Source organism: Homarus americanus, unplaced genomic scaffold (genome assembly GCF_018991925.1).
Source record: "Homarus americanus isolate GMGI-L3 unplaced genomic scaffold, GMGI_Hamer_2.0 scaffold37032, whole genome shotgun sequence".
Lineage (NCBI taxonomy): Eukaryota > Metazoa > Arthropoda > Malacostraca > Decapoda > Nephropidae > Homarus > Homarus americanus.
This window is the reverse complement of record NW_024731852.1, coordinates 5,676,577-5,694,331: the sequence shown is the minus strand read 5'-3', so window position 1 is coordinate 5,694,331 and position 17,755 is coordinate 5,676,577. Positions and strand designations below refer to the sequence as shown.

The 17,755-nt window shown below is 38.2% G+C and overlaps 1 protein-coding gene across 4 annotated transcripts in view; it reads left to right on the top strand.

Moving 5' to 3' along the window:
• The window catches only part of LOC121867966 (protein GDAP2 homolog), a 123,258-nt gene that overhangs the window by 5,708 nt on the left and 99,795 nt on the right, over window positions 1-17,755 (top strand). For all 4 annotated transcript variants that reach the window (XM_042368142.1, XM_042368141.1, XM_042368139.1 and 1 more), the window contains exons 4-7: window positions 3,250-3,382; window positions 4,453-4,562; window positions 6,022-6,176; window positions 7,599-7,683. In XM_042368142.1, the coding sequence (XP_042224076.1) occupies window positions 3,250-3,382; window positions 4,453-4,562; window positions 6,022-6,176; window positions 7,599-7,683 (483 nt within the window). The remainder of the gene's footprint in view (window positions 1-3,249; window positions 3,383-4,452; window positions 4,563-6,021; window positions 6,177-7,598; window positions 7,684-17,755) is intronic.

Here is a 17,755-nt window from a genome sequence, read left to right as displayed (position 1 = left end):
ACAGACAGCTGCCCCCATGCCTCCACCAAGAAATCAACAGCTTTCTTGACGTTGAATTTCTTCCAAAACTGTTTGACGTGAACTTCTTGCTCCGCCAACTCTTCTTCCTCGTCGTCGCTCTCGCTATCGGTGTCACCCAGGTTACGCATCTCATCCTTGGTGTTGGTACAGTCGTTCAGGAGCTTAAACTTCTTTCCAGAGAATGCAGCCTAAACGTTGCATATCAACTCCTGGTCCATGGGCTGGATTAACGACGTAGTGTTGGGAGGAAGGAAGACCACTTTTACGTTGGGGTGACGATCCAACAGTAGGGGCGAGTGTCATGGTGCGTTGTCAAGGAGCAACAAAATGTTGAATGGAACATTCTGTTGCTCACAGAATATCTTGACGTCGGGAATGAAATAGTCATCAAACCAGGAGAGGGACAAACCAGTGAACATCCACGCCTTACGTGCTGTTAGCCAGTGGACATTTAGCATGGTCATGTCCATGTTCTTGTAGGCGTGTGGCTTGCGGGCTGTGTGGATCACCGACAACTTGAGCTTACAGGTACCGGAGGCATTGGTGGTAAACAGAACGGTGATGCGCTCCTTCTGCAATTTCCGGCCACGACACTTGCTGGCAGACTTGACAACGAAGGTCTTGGTAGGTAGCTTTTTCCAAAACAGACCGGATTCATCCATGTTTAACACCTGGTCATGGTGTACTGTCCTTCCTTGTAAAGGCCTGGGAATTAGGGATAGAAATCCCTTACCAGACTAATCAGGTTTTTAATAAAGGAAAGTCAAGGACCATGGTTTTCTGAGGAATAGCAAACAACCGTTTGAGATTGACATCTCTTTACTATAAAAAATATAACACAAAACTCTGACACCACTCATCAAATAACAACGGGAGTCAAACAATTAATGCAGTCAATAGTTAATGGAGTTAAACAATTAAAGGGAGCAAACAATTAATGGGAGTCAACAACTGATAGAATCAAACAATGAACAGATATTTCCTACGGCAGTGGCCCTGGGGGAAGGTTCTGGAACACGGTGATCCACATTCAGGGTAGGGAAGCGTCCATTCAACTCCACACTCAAGCGACGTCTTGAAATGGCAGGAGAACACCGGGGCACAGACGGAATGAGATGAACTGACGGTCGTGGTATGTGGTAGTGGTAGATGACCAGAGAATTGACAGTCGATAGGTGAAGGTCTGGGGACACAGCCCACGAGTCCAGGACCTATGATGAGATCACAGCCAGAATTTGATGAACAGCGGGGTAGCTAGATAGTGACTGTATGGCTGCTGGGGTGAATCTGCCCGTGACACAGGTAGCAGCTGCCGTTCTCACCTCTGTCCAACCACCCAAGTGTTGTCCGCACCAGCAAATGAGAGAGTTAGCAGCGATAACGAGCAGGAAGATCGTTTCCGCCCTTACATTCCTCCATAACTTCTCGTAAGAATGGAGGAAAATCACTCGCTGCAACACGGTCAGCACTACCACCTTCACCAACAATGTTAAAGTTGGTGATCTTGTTCCTCTTCTTAAACCCTTGCAGCCACCCAGAGGAAGCAGTGAAGGGTCTGGGCTCTGCAATTCCCATCTTGCTTTCCACTGCGACGTACAGTTCACGGGCGTACTCTTGAACTGACCGCGTGTCCACCGCCATGTTCCGTCTTGCCTGACGAATCGAGTAGCTCACCAGCAAATTCTCAGTCTTGAGCAGCACCTTGTTTTGGCAGTACTTCACCATTGAAGCACCTGCAGACTTTATGATGCTCATGTGTTCTTTTATCTTGGCGGCATCCTTCTTGATCGTCCGGATCGTAGACTCGTTCATGCCATGCTGGCGCGCCAGATCAACTTGCCTCATACCTTTTTCCAACTCCTGCACGATCTTGTACTTAACTTCATAGCTTAAAGCTCTTCGTATCTTCTTAGGCTTGGGGAGGCTTGGGCCAGGTAGTTCAAGGTTTTCTGTGGTGGTGGGGTCCAGCGTAAGCCATTCTTGCGAGATTAGCGGGCACACGAGACAATAGTATACGCGGTGACTGAGAACAATGCTACTGGCGCAGGGTAGGTCAGCGGCTTCTTCCCTCCCGTGGCAGGGCATGTCATGTTACATTAAACCAATCACAGCTAGCGGGGGAGGGAGGTAAGGATGCGTGGCCCAATCACAGTCCGATATGTCATATGACATCACCGATAACGCAACAGCGACATACTGCGCAACCTTACTCGCGCCGCTTATAACGCCTTACCGTGGTATTAACTGTGAATGGAAGAATATCTCCAAGCATGATAGAATTCCCGGTGATTATCGTAAAAGAAAGGATATAACGAAGAGAAGGTGTTGTTAATAAAAAATGGCGCGGCACGGCTGGACCCGCCAGCTGCTCTCCGCGTAAATGACCAAATTTACCGCGTAATTAAAGCATTTCAGTTCTGGCAAGGCACCGCGTAAATGACCAAACGCATTAACCAAAACCGCGTAAATCCAGACTATACTGTAGACAATTATATTCTCATCGTGGAGGCACAGTTATGGCCAGACAGTGATTGGAGGAACATCTCTCTGTTTTTTGATGTTTGGTAGAATATCCTATTGTATATACTGTATGGTCTCTTTTCAGATCACCATGTGACACAATTATCCTATGTAGATACAGTATTGCACAGTACTTAAAGAAAATTCTGATGAAGGTAACTTCACTTAAGCAATCATATAAATTCTGGACAAAGGATTCAGGCCTGTATACAGTGTCTAGATCTTCATCTGCCTGCTGGACAATAACCAGTACGTACTGAGTTAGGTAGGCTAGTGGTGTCAGTATATATAGTCAGGAGTCAGTTATTGTACACAGCATCTTCATATGCCCAATGCTTCCCCAGTCATCTCTTGAAAGTTACCACTTTTTCAGTGAAACCGTCCATTCAGTTAAGGTGTTCCTTGGATCTCTAGTACACATTGAGAAGTTGTTATGCCTTTCGAGAGTGTTAATAGGTATAAATCAGAGGAGCATTATCTGGATAAGTTGATGGTGATCCCCAAACAGTAGCCAGTGTTGTCTCAAGTCTCACAGGTATACAGAAGATACTTGTTACATTAAATAGCTATCAATTAGCATAAGAAAATTTGAGCCCCTGATGTAGTACTGTAAATTACGAAGGTCTTCACTTACTCCATAACATGTAAGGCTGTGAATTATCTGTTCATTGTGGTCCAGAGAAATTAATTTAATTTATTTTTCACTAGACTGCAAGACAGGGGAAGTACGCGTAACTGATGGCTACAAACTCGCTGCCCGCTACATCCTCCACACAGTTGGTCCGCGCTACAATATCAAATACCAGACTGCTGCTGAGAGTGCCCTACACAATTGCTACAGGTATACCATATAATATTATTTCATTGTGTCTTCAGTATGATATTTGATCCACAGAGAGGATTATATTTACTTGATTCACTGAGGAGGAGTTAACTAGTGAAGCACATTTAGCTTAAAAGGAAGTTTGATGACTTAGTAGTTTTGCTCAAGTCCTGAAGTTGAGATAAATTTTGAAATGGTTACTGTATTGAGGATGGAATTCTTACATAGAGTTGCCAACAGGTGATTTACTGTTGTACAGATAAAGGATGGAGATGGGATCATAGATCACAAAAATTCTCTCTAATCACAATACTGTTTGCTAATTTTATAAAATGAGTTGGGAAAAGTTTCAATTATTAGTCATGAACAGCTGACCTACATCCCAAGATAAATAAAGAGCCTTGAGAGTCAGAGTGCAGCACAGTAAATATAGAATGGATAAATATTGTTGCTTTTCATTTGAGTTTGTCTTATTCCCGCGTATGTTAAGGGCCGACTGTAATGACATTTGGAGTGTGATAGTGCAGGATATCCTTTAAAGATAATGGCCACTTTACATCACTCCATGTTACCTCTTACATTGCCAAGACTACAGTAATTCTTGTTTTAAAATCTTAGGCCTTCCAATTTTCTTGATCATTAGAGAGCAGAAGTGTGTGTGTGTGTGTGTGTGTGTGTGCGTGTGCGTGCGTGCGTGCGTGAATGCGTGCGCGTGTGGTTCCTTTACAGCAATATTTTTTTTCAATCTTCACCAACAACATTTTATGGCCATTTTCCATGTCTGCTTTTATTTATTTATTTTTTTATTTTTCATCACTTAGCAGCTTACTAGCTGTTTGGGTGGTTGGTCTATCCAGTGTTAGTACAGGAGGAAACTGGAGTCTGGGAACTATTATGTTTGGTAGGGTCACACTGGATAACACCCTTCTCACGTGTGTCTGGGCCAAACAGGACTCGAACTACTGAATTGACATATTGGTGACAGATATGTGCATTACTGCTGTACGCCTCTGTCTTCATTTTGTTTTTCTGATTGTAAGTTCTTATGTTTAGACTTTGAAATACTTTACGTTCTTAATATTTTACAGACGAACTTTACAATGTGCACTGGAGAAGAAAATGCGTTCTTTGGCATTATGTGTGATCAACTCTGTGAGAAGAGGTTATCCTCCAGACCAAGGAGCTCATATTGCTTTACGTAAGTTGGTGCCTTATGTACTCTGCTTCAGTTGTTTAAGGGACATATAGTGTTAACCTTGTCAGTCTATCATTTTGTATAAAGATGAAAGCTAAGGTGTTCCATTGTTTCCCTTTTCCTGTGTGGTTTTATCGAGATTTATCTTGTCCACGTTTCCATTGTGGATCTACATGAAATACAGGACTGTACAAGCTAATGTTTTTTTTAATGCCATCATAGAATATCACATACCTGTATATAATAAAAGCATGATGGATTGGAAGCTTTCTCGGTGCTATTGGATGCAATGTAGCAGTTTCATATTTGCATTTATTATTACTGTTACAGCATAGCTGGAGGCATTATGAGTGATGCAGAGGTCCCCTAGCACCAAGTGGGAGTGAGAATGCATTCGACAGTTGTCAGAACTGCCATGACTTTTGGAGAAAAAATTGACTGCATTTCCTACAAGTCTTATAGACTTGTAGGAAATATATAGTAGATTAGAAAATGTTGACAAATGAATGCAATAAAGAAAAATCTATTTTAAATCTTCACAATTGCCAATACAGTAATTGAACACTATGATGTAGCTAGAAAGTTCCTGATACAGTAGCATTAATCTTGTAGCTGTGATGCACACATGTACTTATTTTTTTTGGCTTAATGCTCATAGTCAGGCCACTCATTGAAAATAGGGAGGTTTACTTGGGGTCCTTGAGTCCAAATTTATTTACCGTACTGATCATCCGTCCTTCTTTCCCCCTCCTTACACAGGCAGCCTCAAATGAGAGGACATGTGTGACAGTTGCCATCACCCCTGGATATGATTAGGGGAGAAGGCTGGAAGGTTCTCAGAGCCAGGTGTCTGACCAATTAGTCTTGGCTCTGCCCTCTATGATTCCACCTGAGTCTGTGGCTCACACACCAAAAACATATTGATTTCTAGCTGACCCTGACATTAACACATGTTTGATTGTCTCTACCTGACACATTCCAAAGTTAGGTCTCTTGGTCCAACTGCTGAGGTATCAGGAGTAGTTAGCTAAGATTTACTGCAGATTGGTGTTATCATATGTAGTACAACAGGGAAATGACAGTTTTTGAACCAAACTATTTTTTTACCATTTGATTGTTAAGAATTTTTAATGTGATTGGTTTAATCATAAATGGCTTAGGAACATAACCTTGTGATCCATCAAGATTTCACTTTATATGTATCATGATAAATAGTACTGTACAGTACAGCATTACACGAAAAGTTGATAATTTTGGCTTACATATTGTCACTAACATTGACTAAGTTGTTTGTTAACATTTGTGTGTGAGTGCTTGTTTCGTGCCCTTCAGATATGGCTTCCCAATCTTAGAAAAGATTCTATACCTGTATTGGGTAAAAGTTTTCATGTAATTAGTCAAATATGTCTAATAGACACACTAATATGATTTCATTAATTCTCTTGCTTTTAAAAAATTACAGGTACAGTAAGGCGATTTTTGGAGCATTGGGGACAAAGTGTGGAAAGGGTGATCTTTGTTGCTGACAGCATTGATGTTAGTATTTATGAGATTTTGATGCCCCTCTACTTCCCGAGATCTTCAGAAGAAGAAGAATGTAGTCGTTACCTCTTGCCTGTGAGTATCTGGTTTAATAGTTAATCAGTGTAGCTTGATTACAGGTACCATAATTGTTGTAATAGACTTGTATGTACAGTAATATTGTAGTGGTTTGTATTGTATAAATGTTATAAAAAATTTATTAGATGATCAAATGCAAGTAGAGTAAATTCTATGAATCGTGAAGTTAAACATGTGCTGTAGGGAAGAATTTTAATGTCTTAAGGAAAGTTTATGTACTGTAGTTATAAACTGGATATACTGTACAGGTGGTCCTTTACTTACAAGCAGTCAACTTATGAACTTTCAGAGATACAAACATCATGCCAGAGCAGGTGTTTAATGTGGATGAGACTGAATTATAGTGAAAGAAAAAGCCTGATAGAACATACATTGCCAAAGAGGAGAAGAGTATGCCAGGTTTTAAGGCTGTACTGTAGGATAAAGCTGTACTGTACATCCTTTATATTTTCATTTTTTACAATATGTTCAGTATCAACAAAAGTTGGACTTATGAACAAGTGGAGTTGCAAACAAGCCTCAGGAATGTAACTCATTCGTAGTAGAGGAGCTCCAGTAATTTATGTTTAACCCCTTGGGACTGAGGTCTCTGTGCTGAATAAAATCATCTGGTGTTGGCCAAATAAAATATCAAAAGTGGCATCCCATAGTGAAGTGGTTAATTGTCTAGAACTTCTTATAGGGCTTGATTTATTTTTGTATTAATGCCCAACACTCACATTACTTAATCAGATTATGGTTTTGCAGTACAGTATAGTGTTATTAGCTAATTGTCTTCAGGGTATTCGTGTACTTTACTGTACTGGATTAGCAACTGATTCACATCTTTAGGCTTTAATTTTTCTTAGTATTCCTCTCACACCCAAGCCTTCACAGGGCTGTTATAAATCTTCCTTACCAATCTTTCACTGGTCATGGTTTCAAAAATCCCATACCACCTTAGTCCATTGTTTTCCATTTGACTCTACATATTCTTATTAGGTTAGGTGAAATGAATTTAAAGATAAAAATATTTAAGTTGTAAAGCCTTTTTTTCATCATATTGATAAGAAATACTATGCATGTGATTGTCCAACATAGAAATAAAAGAGTATCTCAAATGCTCTTCATAAATGCTAAATATCTATGTACTGTATTATCTTTCTTAAACTTTGACATGCATGTGGTGGATCAAGGAAAACTGAAACCTCGAGCTAAGGGGCAGATAGGAAGGGAGAGTTGTCCAAGAAAAGTGTAGAAAATGATGGGAAAAGGCTGAAAAAGCACCTAGGAGTTGGTGACACACACACTCTTATTCCTATTCCCCATTTGCAATCCTTACTATTGTATGTAAGTTGTACTCTATATTTAGAAGATTTTTGTTGAATTTGTGTGGATGGATAAAAAGAATAAATATGAATAACAACCTGTTCTTTTCAGACTGATCTTGGAGATGAATACGGGGAACCTGTCATTCCTGACCGCCAGATCCGCATCATTGATAATCCCCAACATAAATATGAAGGTAAGAAATATACTTGAACACTGTATGATAAAAACATAATCATTAAACTTCTCAGGGAAAAAAAAATATGGTACTATCAAATAACTGAGAGACCTGATTGGTTCTTCCAGGTGATTGTTGCAAACATTTCTATGGCCATGAACTGTTTATCATTACCCGAAAGACAAATCTGAGAGCTGTGGTCATTAACAAGTATTGTAGGCCAAATATTTAATATGCTAAATACTGATTACTGATTACATTAAAAGAGTGTCACAAATTTAGACCAAGTATTCTTAAGTTACACATCTGGTTAGGTGTCACTGTCCTGTTGTCCTATTTCCAAAACTTCAGAGAGTTGAGCTAATAACACTACACTATTATAGCACATTGAAACCTCTTGGTATTTACCTTACAATTTTTATTGTGGCGGGAGTTACAATGCACCTCCATAAATTTACAACACAGAAAATATTAAAACCCATATGTGGAGAACGGAGATAGGATATTCTCTCATCATACCTGTAAATCTTACTCAGTGATTCTCCCGGTAACTGAGGTAAGCAGGACATGAGACATTCTTCGTCCCAGTTAGACTAGAGAGGACAGTTTACCTTGAAGCTGACATATCCTTTTATCATTCTTCACCATTTCCTTGTTACTGTTTTGGGTTGTCCAGCTTCAGCTATGGAAACTGGAATAATAGTTGTGATTAGATACATATCTCAATGAATGGTTTAATATATTGCTGGCAGAGTGAGATATGGATCAAAGGCAGAACAAATTGTTCATATATACAAGAGAACTTAGTGAGACTGGGAATCCTCTTACCCTCATTATTTTCTTTGTGTTGCTGTAAATTACTATTTTAAGGTATAAATTTTGAACATTATTAAGTACTGTTATAAAGACTTGTATTTAATGAGTTTCAGTCTGTTTCTTATATGTTTTAGCTTTTAGTTTTGAAACATTTCATATTACTTTTTTAACTACCCTTTGGAATGATGGGTAAAGAGAATTCAGAATTATTTATAAATAGTACTATATTGAATAAATTCAATCTTAAAAGTATTTCTACTACAGTAATTGAAATTATTAAGTGGGGTTATTTTGACAAAACATATATATTTCATGCATAGTTGGTCTAAATATATTTCAAATCTTCATATATGGGTTTAGCAAAAAGCCAGCTCGTATATCTGTTTTTCCGCACACAACAGCACTAATCCAGAACTTGAAGTTATGACACGCTTGGAGAATCTTGAACAGCAGCTCCTAAAATAATAACCCACAGCTCTCTTTACTAGATCTATTGCTCAGAACTGGAAAGAGTTAGTATTGCACAGAACCTTTTAGTTATATTATTAAGGGAGGGAAGCACAGCACAGTTTGAGAGACTGTTAGTGTTTTGATGTTTGCAGTGCATCTCCTCTGCTATGTGAGCTTAAGAAAAAATGCTGTGGTCATACCTTGAATTGCATTTGTGTACCGTATTGTACTTTGACATTTGTTTTATTATATGTAAAATGTTGTTGTTATCAGATTATATAAAGAAATATTAAAAATTCTTTAGAAATGGGATTGATAATTTTTTCTAATTAAGTTTTGCCATTACTATTGATAATTGGGAATAACTTTTTGATTAAACAATGTTCTCCAGTGAACCATAATTTACTTTTCGTTGAGTGATAAATCCCTGTGATATGAGGCCTTGTATACAGAGTATCTCAGATATATATATACACACTGCCTTACAGATTTTTGTGGCAATCATGTGTATGGTTGTATTACAACAGCAACATTGTTCTCACTTACTGATGTGTGAGGTCTCCAACAAGTGCAGACATGCAATCTCCACAAAAATATTTAAGGCCATATGTATATATATATTTTGAGACACCCTGGCAGAAAAAGTAACACATGGGCGTAATATCTATCTTTTTACCGTACACATAACCAGGTCCTAGTATCAAGGGCTCTTCTTTTTAAATTGTTATGAATCATTCAAACTTCATAGCTGGTTTCAGAGGCTCATATCAGACAGTAGCTTTTGGTTTTTCATGTGCAAGACCAAAGTAGCCTTAATGCAGTTCTTTATGTATATGTAAAAGGAATCTTATATCATAAGGGAGAAATAATAATTTGTGTAGGATAATTTATAAATTTGACAAAGACTTATTAAATTGTGATAAATTCTTCATGGTCTCAAGTCTTAACTCTTAGTATGAACTGTCTTTTAACACTTGCAGTCATTGAAGCTACTTGTTAAGGTTCAGAGTTGGAGGGCATTTGTGAATTAATAACGGGTTCAATGTAGTATACAGTGGTCCCTCGGTTAACGAACTCAATTCGTTCCAGAGGGTCGTTTGTTAACCGAAAATTTCGTAAACCGAAACCATTGTTTCAATGGGATTTTGGGTAATTGGTTCCAGTTCACCGAATATTACGTACAGAGTAAAAAAAAATGCAGTAAAGTTCACTTACTTTGAGGTGTGTATGTAGAAGGCTCTTGGTTGATGATGCTGATGTGAATTTGAAGTGGGAAGTGGAGGAGGAGAAGGGAGAAGAGAAGGAAGTGGGGCTGGAGGAGAAGCATTTTACTGCTTCTTGGAAGGTGAGTCACCTTCCATGAAAATGTCAGGAACCTCTGGACTGACAGATTCTCCAGCAGGAACATCGTCTTTCCTTCTTGAAGTGGAAGGCTGAGGGGTAGCATCTTTTTCCCGATGCCTTTTAGTGAAGAAACTGTAAATTTTTGTTTGTGGAGCATTTCTCCTCCTCATCATTAACTGATTTTTGAAGGAGCCCACTCTGTCCTCAACATTACACAAAATAGGTTCTGTTGTTTCCACATCTGGGTGTCTTGAAGCCAGTTTCCTGAACTTATCCCAGTGGTGACATCTTTCATATATGAAGTAGACATATGGTCATCACTTTCCCTTTCCTCATCACCACTGTCACCCTCTAACATCTCATCCAGTTGATGTAAGTCATCAGGAGTAAGTTCCTGCTCATGAGACATCACAAGCTCTTCCACATCATCCTCCTCCACTTCGAGGCCCAATGACTGACCAATGGACACAATCACCTTGTCCAACTCTGTTTCCTCCTCAAATCCCTCAAAATCGTGGACTGCTGATGGCCACAGTGCTTTCCATGCAGAATTCAGGGATCGAATGGAGACTTCTTGCCATGATGACACAATCAATTTTACAGCCTCCAGGATGTTGTATTGCATCTTCCAGAACTCTGCCAGATGAGGATCAGTGGAAGTTGCCTGATGACACCTTCTGAACATTTTCTTCATGTACAGCTTCTTGAAGTTGCTGATTACATTCTGGTCCACTGGCTGCATAATTGATGTAGTGTTGGGAGGCAAAAACAACACTTTGACAAAGTCAAATCTAGCCTCCAAAGTGCTGGCAAGTTCAGGGTCATGGCCAGGGGCATTATCCAGAAGGAGAAAAGCCTTTAAAGGGAGTTTATTGGTGGTTAGGTAGCTTTTCACAGAAGGACAAAACACCTCAACAGCCCATTCATTAAAGAGCTGTTTTCTTACCCATGCCTTACAGTTGGACTTCCAATAAACTCCAAGTTGTCCTCTTACCACCTTTTGTTGCTTGAACACCCTGGGGTTTTCAGAGTGGTAGACAAGCATAGGCTTCAGTCGGAAATCCCCTGAAACATTGGCACCAAGCAATAGAGTGAGACGGTCCTTCATGGGTTTATGCCCAGCTAAAGAGGCTTCATCTCTGGTGATGAATGTCCTTTTGGGCATTTTCTTCCAGAACAGCCCAGTTTCGTCCACATTGAACACTTGCTGTGGAAGATAATTTTCTTCATCCACCTGTTCCTTAAACTCCTCTACAAATTTTGCTGCTCCTTCTTTATCTGCACTGGCAGCTTCACCATGCCTAACAACACTAAAAATGTCACTTCTTTTCTTAAATTTTTCGAACCAGCCCTTGCTGGCCATAAACTCTTCAAACTCAGTTTCAGAAGAACGAGGTTGCTCTTCCTTCAAATGTTCGTAAATTTCCCTGGCTCATTCACAAATAAATTCAGTAGAAATTGACTCTCCTTTCATTTGTTTTTCTTTAATCCAAATGAGAAGTAACCTCTCTGTTTTTGAAATTAATGATCTACCTTTAAACACTCTGGTAGATTTGTCTCTCACTTTCACTTCTTTAAATTTGTCTTTCTGCGAAAGAATTGTCGACACAGTTGATGCCGACATGCCATATTCTTTGCTAAGCACATTTGTTCTACTCCCTTCTTCATGTTTCTTAATGATTTCCTGTTTCACCTGAATTGAAATCGCCTTTCTGGATTTCTTTGGACCCATGCTAGATTCAATACAATTTCACCACTAAAATTTTAAGTTCAATTGCTGTAATTAAAGATTATTTTATTTAAATCAACACTGCACTGCGCTATATATTATCAATATGTTAAATAAATTTCAGAATGACCAATAATTGTACTGTAAAAATGTTAAAATACTGTGTTCAAGAGAGCCACAAGCAAGATGTTTCCTCCTCTGAACAGAGACACAAACAGACGCCTTAGTGGGTGAGTGAAGTGGCTGATGGACGCACCAAAAACTAGTTCCCTGCACTGCAATTATGTTAAATAAGTGTGAAAATGACTAGTAATTTTAATATAAAACTTGGAAAAATATTGAATAGCACAACCTTCTTGATATTTACTCCAATGGTAACGAATGTAAGCCCAAGAACCGATTACTGTATTGGCTGACTAATCTACCAGCTGATGAGCAAGTGAAAATGTGTTGACATGTTTTCGTAAGAATTTCGTTAATAAAATTTTTGTTCGTTATCCGAATTGAAGATTCTTATGGAAAGTAATTCGTTAACCGAAGCGTTCGTTAACCGAGGGACCACTGTATTTGTTTGACTTTACACCATTGATGTAGCTTTATACAACAAGGCTGTAAGTAAGGAAGAGTTAATCTTGTAACAACTAACTTCAGTAAGTGGTATATATGGTAGTTAGTAAATACAGTATGTTGTATATATTATGCAGCTTTCTCTGTTGAGTCTAATGCATTAGGTTTGAGCTTCCTGTGTACTATGCAGTGTCCAGCTGCTGTCATTGTGTCTGGCTGCTGGTGTAGATTGTTTGTGTATTGATGGCTGTCAGTAAAGTTACTTTTGCAGGCATCCAGAATATGTGTCGAGATTTGAAGCCAAGAGATATTTGTTTATATTTTTATATAAAATGATTTGATTCATATAAGTTAGTAATAAAGAATAAAGTTATTTTATAGTACAGTACAGTGTCAAGCAATCTGGATCACAGACTTTGTTGGAATTGTTTTTAAATTTGGATATTTTCTTTTGGCTTCAAGTTTTAATATAAATTTAGGTAAATACCACTGACATGAGCATTCAAGACACTAAATTGAGAGTTTCCATCAACTTTATCTAAATTTTTTGCTGCTTTTGTTATTCCAAAAATATTCTCAACTCATCAACTGTTTTAGTTTACAGGTTGTGGGTGATACATTTGCACTAAGATTTCCTATTGTCTGTCATGCCATATGTGTTACAGGTACTACAGTATTGAAAAACATCTTGGATGATAACTCATTCCCTCAGTCATGCCATTCTTCAGTTTACTTGTTGATTTTATTTCAAAACCTCTGTGCACTATTACAGTGTCATACATCATCAATATGATTTTCTAAATAACTTTTTTTTTTCTTACCAGTTATCCTTCATTTGAGTGTTTGTTTTGTTTTGTTCGGTATTTGTACCAGTTCCTAAGAATAATATGGCTTAATCAGAATTGACCAAAGTTTATCATGGGTGGGTAAACTCTGCTTAAGAGTTTCTTGATTATATATCATTGAATATGTGTCATCACTAGATGAAGTGTTGCTCACTATATTCAAGTCTGTCAAATAATTGTGACTAGTGAAGTTGTAATTCCAGTTCTTTGTAAAGTTATTGTCGTGTCTATAATTACAGAATTATTGAATTAATCCAATATACAGTACGTACACTGTACATCATCTACTGAATCGGTAGTCTTCTTGTTTGTTTATTAAGTTTTCAAGCTTCCATATTTAAAATTTATTGTTTCAAGTACAGTGTATTATCATTTAACTTGAATACAGCAGTGAGTTCTTTCTATTATAAAAAAATTTCTGCCAATCATAGGAGGTACAGTAGAGTACTTTATCTTGCTGTAGACATTGAGACCCCCATCATGTCATCTTGAAGCTCTCTGATGTTTTCACTTAATAATTCCAAATGAAATACAGTATGGCATGACAGTACAGTAATACAGCATACTATTTGATTATTTTTATTGTTTTTGTAAATACAGTTCATTAATTGTAAGGAAAGATACAGTAGTTAGATTAATTATTATCCCTTTTTTATGTCTTGACAATTGTCATAATATTTTTAGTAAAATCTTGACATAATCCACATGTTAATACAGTGATCACTAATACCTAGAATATGGTGAAAGGTTTACTGCTGTTTATTCCTGATACCACCATTTAAATTTCTGCTAAGTCACAAAACAATGTTCACTGCTATTGTTAAAACAATTTCCAGGTGAGATTTCATGACACCTTGTATTAAATATTCTATTTAACTTTTCAACATTAATTTTCTTGTGTAGTTTATACAAGTGATCGTGGGCCCTTCGTGCCCGGTGGCGAGTCCGTTGGTACGGTTTACCGAGGCGTGAAAGTTCGAACGCTCGTGCTTGGCTAGCGTTCAACCGCCGTCCGACTGACAGCGTACAGTGACATCATTTTCCAGATGGTCGTGGTTATTATAATCATGGTCGTGGTTGTTATAATCATGGTCGTGGTTGTTATAATCACGGTCGTGGTTGTTATAATCACGGTCGTGGTTGTTATAATCACGGTCGTGGTTGTTATAATCATGGTCGTGGTTGTTATAATCATGGTCGTGGTTGTTATAATCATGGTCGTGGTTGTTATAATCATGGTCGTGGTTGTTATATTGATGGTCGTGGTTGTTATAATCATGGTCGTGGTTGTTATAAGCATGGTCGTGGCTCATGGGCGTCCGCAGGGAGGGGCAAGGGGGGGCATTTGCCCCCCACCTTGGAAAATAAAAAATTTGAAAAAATTACATGGAAAATACAAAATGAATAAAATAACAAACATTTCTCAACAGTTCATTCAGTTAGAGCAGGTTACTACTCTTGGAACAGGAATTGGAGCCGTCGGGGATCTCTTCCGAAATTGTCAATGATGTCTTCACACGTCGAATTCAGGATAACATTGCCCCCCCCTGCATTTTTTTTGCGGACGCCCATGTCGTGGTTGTTATAATCATGGTCGTGGTTGTTATAATCATGGTCCTGGTTGTTATAATCATGGTCCTGGTTGTTATAATCATAGTCGTGGTTGTTATAATCATGGTCGTGGTTGTTATAATCATGGTCGTTGTTGTTATAATCATGGTCCTGGTTGTTATAATTATGGTCGTGGTTGTTATAATCATAGTCGTGGTTGTTATAATCATGGTCGTGGTTGTTATAATCATGGTCGTGGTTGTTATAATCATAGTCGTGGTTGTTATAATCATGGTCCTGGTTGTTATAATTATGGTCGTGGTTGTTATAATCATAGTCGTGGTTGTTATAATCATGGTCGCGGGTTGTTATAATCATGGTCGCGGGTTGTTATAATCATAGTCGTGGTTGTTATAATCATAGTCGTGGTTGTTATAATCATGGTCGTGGTTGTTATAATCATGGTCGTTGTTGTTATAATGATGGTCCTGGTTGTTATAATTATGGTCGTGGTTGTTATAATCATAGTCGTGGTTGTTATAATCATGGTCGTGGTTGTTATAATCATGGTCGTGGTTGTTATAATCATAGTCGTGGTTGTTATAATCATGGTCCTGGTTGTTATAATTATGGTCGTGGTTGTTATAATCATAGTCGTGGTTGTTATAATTCATGGTTGTGGTTGTTATAATCATAGTCGCGGGTTGTTATAATCATGGTCGTGGTTGTTATAATCATGGTCCTGGTTGTTATAATCATGGTCGTGGTTGTTATAATCAGTGAAGTGGTTGTTATAATCATAGTCGTGGTTGTTATAATCATGGTCGTGGTTGTTATAATCATGGTCGTGGTTGTTATAATCATAGTCGTGGTTATGATCATAGTCGTGGTTGTTATAATCATGGTCGTGGTTGTTATAATCATGGTCGTGGTTGTTATAATCATGGTCCTGGTTGTTATAATCATGGTCCTGGTTGTTACAATAATGGTCCTGGTTGTTACAATAAGGGTCGTACCTGAGACTAACACAGGTAGAATAAACCCCACACCTTATCTTTAATCTCAATAAACCCAGATTAACCTCCCCTAATCAACAGGATTAGAGACCATTAGGATTGTACCACCAATACCGATACATTTCACACTGGATTAATAACAAAACATTTAATCACATTTCCAATAGCTAATGTCTAACAGATATCTTATCAAGTTGTGAGGCTTACATGTCTATATAATTATGTTTTATTCTTACAAATATTTATAGTTCGTTGTGTATTGTATGGTATGGTATGGTATGGTATTGTATGGTATTGTACTGTATTGTATCCGGCTGACAGCGCATAGCGAATGAGGGTGCAGCAAGTCCGTAGACTTGCATGGTTAATTAGGGTGCGCCAAGTCCGTAGACTTGCTTCGTTTTCCATCGTAAATAAAATGGTTAATTAATGCCTTCCTAAAGAAACCATCGACATGGGACCAGGTTGTTCCACTCTTTGAATTTTTTGCGATTTTTCCACCAAGTTTGATGAAAAACGATTGTGCCATTTCGGCTGCCCAGAACAGACAGACAGCTAGTCCTATAGTAGTATATTAGATGCACAGTAGACCCTTGCATTTATGCCCTTTATATAGGATAAATTTACATTAACACAATGAACAAGACATAAAAGATATCTTCTATTTCTTGTTGGACTTTCAACATACAGTACAGTGTGTTTACCATGCCACATTCTTATGCTGGGGTGTAGCCAAGACAGGCAGGCAGCTGAATATAAATCAGTATAGCCGTGTGATGAAATCTCTCTTCCTATTTCACAGTGTCATATTTTGAGTGAATAATGCTGGCTGGAACATCCCACTGTTGCCAATTTGGTTATTCTATCTCCAGAGCTGGAGATTTATAAATTTCCCTGCTGGTCTATGTTTAACCACATTGAAAATGCCAAGAATTATCATCAATTCATTAATATTTTGATATTCATTGAGACTCGGCTTGCCTGGCCGCCACCTGCCCAGGCCAGCTGAGTCAGGCGAACAGCCAATAAAGAATACCAATGTGTTTAATGCAATACCAGTGTGAGGATTTTATTAAACAGCATCAGCTCACTTACCTGATAGCACCAGCAGATATGTGTTTGAAAGATGTACACAAGTGTTACATGGGTTCTGAGTATGAATTAAGATATCCTTATAAATGGCTCTGGATACATATTAAAAATGTGTATGTGGGGATGCGAGTTGTTGGGGAATTTCAGTGGGGTTGGAACACTAACGTCTTTTTTTCCTTTGGGTGACATTGGTCATTTAGTGTGGACCACATACACTTTAGTAGGGCTTATTCCAGAGCTCACTGCCATAACTAATGAAAGAATCTACTCTATTTCATGATTTCACATTTCCATAAATTCCTTATGAAAAACCTTGCATATAAGTAAGGGTCTACTGCATGTGGCATTAAAATGAAATCACAATGAATAGATTATTTAAACATGGACTTGAAGCAGATCAATAGATACTAAAAAGACATCAAAAGTTCACATTACTCATTGCTTTCATTGTTAAATACAGTACAGTACAGAATTAAGGTGATCACTATAATAACATAATTGAGTCATTCTACTCGTGTACAGTTTGAGATTGGTTAATTTGGTAGTTTTGTTAAATCCAACAATCATAAAAGCATTTTACATCTTTAACTCACATCGGGATGAAGTGTGCTGGTGGTCAGTTATTTGTTGTACATGTCTCTGTGAGGTCAGAATCCTGAAGTCTGCCATTAGTCTTTTTC